Source organism: Octopus bimaculoides, chromosome 22 (genome assembly GCF_001194135.2).
Source record: "Octopus bimaculoides isolate UCB-OBI-ISO-001 chromosome 22, ASM119413v2, whole genome shotgun sequence".
Lineage (NCBI taxonomy): Eukaryota > Metazoa > Mollusca > Cephalopoda > Octopoda > Octopodidae > Octopus > Octopus bimaculoides.
The window spans coordinates 37,708,031-37,713,439 of record NC_069002.1 but is presented as its reverse complement, the minus strand read 5'-3'; the positions used below and the strand labels follow the sequence as shown (position 1 = coordinate 37,713,439).

Below are 5,409 nucleotides of genomic sequence, written 5' to 3'. Positions count from 1 at the left end.
TTTTCTCATTTCATTATTGGTAAACCCATACACTTGATATTTGTCTTTGTAGTGTCCCTTCTCATCCTTTACCCTGGTAGCAAATAAAAGATACCATCATCATTATTATTATCATCATCATTATTATTATCGTCATCATTATTATTATTATCATTGTCAATGCTATTTTGGTTTTCTAATTTTTTTTTTTTTGTTAAAAAATGAAATTGTCAAAGAAGAGAATTAAATTTATCCATAAAAATGATACAAAATTGAATTGTTTTGTGATATGACTAGTGAAAATTGTAATTATTTACCTTTACAATTCCTTTGACAGCAAAAGCAATTAAAAAATAGGGAGAAAAGTAAACATTCATTATACAAATGATACCTGCTAAATATTAATTATTAGTAACAATATTATCATTAATTTGTTATCATTTATATTATCATTATTTCATTATCATTTCAGCAAATTACATTGAGAGGTTGGTGAAACTGGTTGATTATAGTCCAGGTTAATGCTTTTACTCTTGTCTGGAAAACACAGCTGAGAGAGAGCATTTATCCCTTGGCTGTCAAGATAATCCTATATCTCTAAGGTTCTCTTGTTTGATCCTAGGATACTCATCCCCTATTGGGACATCTCATTTCATTCTTTTTTTGTATTCTAATGATTTCTATGTTTTTCCATAATCAATTCTGTGTAAATCTCCATTGTTTTTGTAAATTTATCCTGTAAATGTTCCCTCACCTTTGTAGTAAATAAACAGTTATTTTATTCACACTTATTTTATTAATCATTTTATTTTCATATTTATTATTATATTACCACTTATATAATTAACTTTATTATCACTTCTATGATTATCTTATTTTTCACCAAATTTCAGTCAACTCAAGGTTTTAGTAGAAGAAATGTGCCCAAAATATCAAGCAGTGGGATTGAACAAGGCCATACAGTTGTGAAGTAAGCTTCTTAACCATTGAGCTATCTCTGTTTTGCCTTGTGATAGTGTTGAATTTTACCAGAAGTGCTACTAAAAGGACTCAAACTTTACTAATACCACTCTAAAATATTTCGCTGAAAGAGTAGTTGCTCTTCATTGTAGCAGACAGTTGTGACATTCAGTGAGAAAAAACTCACATAGGAGTGGAAGAGATATAACAACAAAACAATAGCTGTGAAAATATGACTGCTTACAATGGGGACAGCAATCAATATCAACAAGAATAAAGAAAGGAAAAAAAATATTTTGGAATCAAAAGTAGGAAAGTCAAACCTTCTGATGCAATTGTATAGCAATTAATGAAAAATGTGCTTCTTTAAATATAGGCAGAAAAAATAGGTGGCAATTTAGTAGAAAATAAAGGTAGCAACTACAAGGGAAGTGAATGAAAAATATTCCTAGAACATATGTGGAAGGTATGTGAATAAAAGATAGAGGCAGAGTAGAGGAATAGGGAATGGAAAATATATAGAACATGTGGAAACTGTAAAATAGAGATTATTATTTTAAAGCAAGTTAGAATATCAATAAAATTGTTGCCAATAGAGAAACTCAATAGTAAAAATAGTTAAATTTGACATTTTGACTGGGACTTTAAGTTTTGCCTGATGTCTTAAGTCAACAAGCATGGTTTTGCCATCAGGCAAAACCTAAAGCTCAGTGAAAATGAATTTGGTAACAGAGCATATGTTTAAAGGAAATATAAAATATAGATAGAATAGATGTGGAAGGCAGGTAGAAGATGTGTGTCAATTGTAAAGAAGATAAGGTGGACATTTGGTTGATAAACACATTGAGGCTGCAATGAAGCAAAGATGAGAAGAGTCGTCAATGAAGAAAATTAAAGATATTCTAATGGAAACTGAAAAATAAATAATGTAAGCAGTAAAAATTTAAAAAAAATTAAATCTAACAAAAAAACTAAAATGCCTGACTCTAAAAGCAAACAGCATTGAGTGTAGATATGATGTAAATTGGTGTAACATACATCTAGAGATGTTAATGGTGGTTGAAAGAGGGGGTTTAGGACAATGTTGAATTCAAATGAGGTTGTTCTTGCTTCAGCTATCCTGGTTGTGGTGTTTCCTGATGACCTCTTGGGTCGATGTAGTGTCGTCTGACTCTGATTCCTTACAAGACTCAAAATGTTCAGATCTGAAATAATATCCCATTACACACTGTTATATACTTACACACACACACACACACACATTATATAGATATGTAGCCATTTGTCATCTCTTCCTCTCATTCCTACATCATTGCCATTCTGTTATTCTTCACCACCACCCCTCCATCATCATTGACCATTCCCACCCCTCAACCCTACTCAATCTACACAGTTGTCATCTATCTCCACTACATATCATCTCTATACATGTCTGTCCTTGCAAACCTAGCTATCAACTTACAAACCAAACCTGTTGCTTCCTCTCACAAACTCAACTGTTTTGGGCTTGCAGCTCCAGATATCTGTGAACTGTTAATTACTATAGTAGAAAACACCATCTTCCAGTTTGAAAGGTCCATTTATGAACAAATCTCAGAACTGCTGGTAAGGATGAAACTTGTCAGACCTGCTGGCTGTCGATACCTCAACAATTGTCTCTCCTGTGTTTATTCATCATGTATGTGGATAATATCTTCATATTGATATCATCTTGTGAAGAGGCTGTTAAAATATAAATGTCCAATATTGATGGACATATAAAACTTGAAGTAGATCACCCTGATAACACTGGTTTCTGATCTCTGCTTCATTTTGAATTCAAAATTACAGAGAACAGATCCATCTCCACTAACTTTTACAGAGAAGTGGCTGGCAGGAGCCTATTTGTACATGATAATTCATCCTTGCCCATCAGAGTTAAAATGACCTATATCAGAAATAAAATTCACAGGATGCACAGTAAATGCAGTGAAGCAGGAAACAAAACATCATACAATTCTGAAAAGTCCTGATGTAGAACAGCTATTCATACTCTTCCACTAAATACCAGGATATCACCAGACCACCTAACAAAAATCGCTCATCCAAGGATAAAATTATTTTTGAAACTGCAACATTTTAACAAAAATCAACTGCTACAATCTGCTGTGTGATCTAGATCTTCCTTGAGGAGAGACCCAACTAAAAAATAGGCCAAGACAAAACAACACCATATGAACTGTCCAATCAACTATGAAAATATGTCTGTGATCACTTATTATTATAAAATATATATAACTACCAAAAGGTACATTGTTGTAAGTAAATGGTTAATGGAGAACCTTGCCTCTCACAATATAGAAATATTTCTCATGGTACCAGCAGACAAAATGGAACAGGTGTTGCCCCAGAGGATAGTGAAGGAGATGTGCTGGAACAGCCACAGTCCTATGAGGCACATAAAATCATGTGTAGGAAGTGTAATGAATTCATCATTGGAAATACCTTCAGACAAGTACACATATGAGTTAAAGAACACAAAGTGGTCTCAAAATACTTCTGTCAAAAAAACATCTACAGAAATACCACACCCAAGACATTCAGCTTTCCATTGAAGCTATAGAAGAAATATTAGGAACTTGGGAATAAAAGAAGCTATTTTAATTGACAAGTACAACCCACGTATTAACAACAGAACTGAACTGCATGCAATATATTAATGCAAAGCAACCTTTCATACATACACACTACAGAACAGAGATGTCAGCTAACAACACAATTTCTCTAAAGATTTCCTAAGAAGGAGTCCTAATCCTGAAATATTGGAATAGAAGGTAACATTACAAACCAGTATTTTTTTTACAACTTGCATTGTTTTGATTTTATAACAAAAAAATATTAAAAACATTAATATATATTACACAACACTTCATGCAAACTATACTGCTCAAATATATATATATATATATATATATATTTCTTTTACTTGTTTCAGTCACTGGACTACAGCTATGCTGAATCGCTGCCTTGTAGAGCTTAGATCAGGGGTCGGAGACCCTTTTTAACCAATTACTCCAAAATATATTTATTTATGCCATTACCTCCTTGATTCAAAAGGAAGAAAATCATACATTCTATGAATTCAAGAGTTTTATTGAATCTATTTTATTGAATCTATGAATCTATTCACACGTCCATTACTTTGGACGGATGCAGTGTTCCCAGAAGAAAAATTTCTGTTGTAACAAGGAACATACCCTTTTTTATATAATTTTACTTATGCCTAATGAGTCCTCATTACCCCAAGAATTTCATTTTTAGTTTACTTGGGATAATTTACCCCAGTTTGCTGACCCTGGCTTAGATGATCAAATCAAACCCAGAACTTTTTTTTTTCCTTATTATCAAACTGCTAAGTCGTAGAGATGTTAACAAAGCAATACTGGTTATCAAATAGCATGAGATAAACATGCGCATGCACGCGCACTTGCACACACACACGAGACAAGCTTTCACAAAGTTTGTTTACCAAATTCACTCAAATGGCAATGGTCATCCTAGGGCTATAATAAAAGACTTTTGGCCAAAATGTTGTACAGTGGGACTGAATCTGAAGCCACATGGTTGTGAAGAGAACTTCTTGACCACACAAGTGTGTGTAGGGAGTTTACTGAAATTAGCAACAGAGATATAGAGGTAATAATGCACACCAGTAAAATCCAGCTGTTCAATAGTTTGGATCTGTCTGTCTGACCAGTTTTGGCCTGGGTCAAATAAACAGATCTAGAAGGTTCCTTTGATATGACAATGGGAGCATTGAACAGCGTAGATATCTGTAATCTCATAAACACTCTAGGTGCCATCAACCCACTTTTGCTTAGAGATGGTACTTTACCCTAACTCTAACCCCGGTCAAGCTGATCCACACTCTTTATACCCCAGGGCTTAAGGGCTTGGAGACCAACCTTACCATTGTAAATTTCTGAGACATAACACCAGATCATACAGGCCCTACATGAATCCTAATGAAAGGCTGCTGTACATCAACACAGACTCTTGTTACCCCCCTAAAAACTTTGTAGATTTTGAACCTGTCCTAAAAGAAAGATGTTTTTGATGCTGCAGTCTCCTATTACGATAAGGCTGTTGCGGCCATGAGTTTAAGAATCTTATCATAGCAATTAAATGCACAAACATGAACCCTCCCCAACAAAAAACAACTGCATTTTGTAAAGTCATTTAGAAAGTTCACTGAGTATGTGGCAGCTTTATAAAATTGAAATAACTTACATTCCTATTTCACTTTTTTCATATCCCTCGTTATTATTTGGTTGATTAAAGAGCAAAGATTGGAGTTCATCAAATTTATTCTTGTATCTGTGTGTAAAGGAGAAAAACAAACAATTGATGAAACTGTAACAATTCACTGTAGGAAATTTCTCTCTCTCTCTCTCTCTCTCTCTCTCTCTCTCTCTCTCTCTCTCTCTCTCT

The 5,409-nt window shown here is 33.8% G+C and overlaps 1 protein-coding gene across 1 annotated transcript in view; it reads right to left on the bottom strand.

The window, feature by feature from the left end:
• Window positions 1-5,409, bottom strand: part of LOC106877697 (protocadherin-23) — a 111,859-nt gene that overhangs the window by 4,240 nt on the left and 102,210 nt on the right. Inside the window, exon 43 of the mRNA XM_014926651.2 lies at window positions 5,209-5,295. Within this exon, the coding sequence (XP_014782137.1) occupies window positions 5,209-5,295 (87 nt within the window). The remainder of the gene's footprint in view (window positions 1-5,208; window positions 5,296-5,409) is intronic.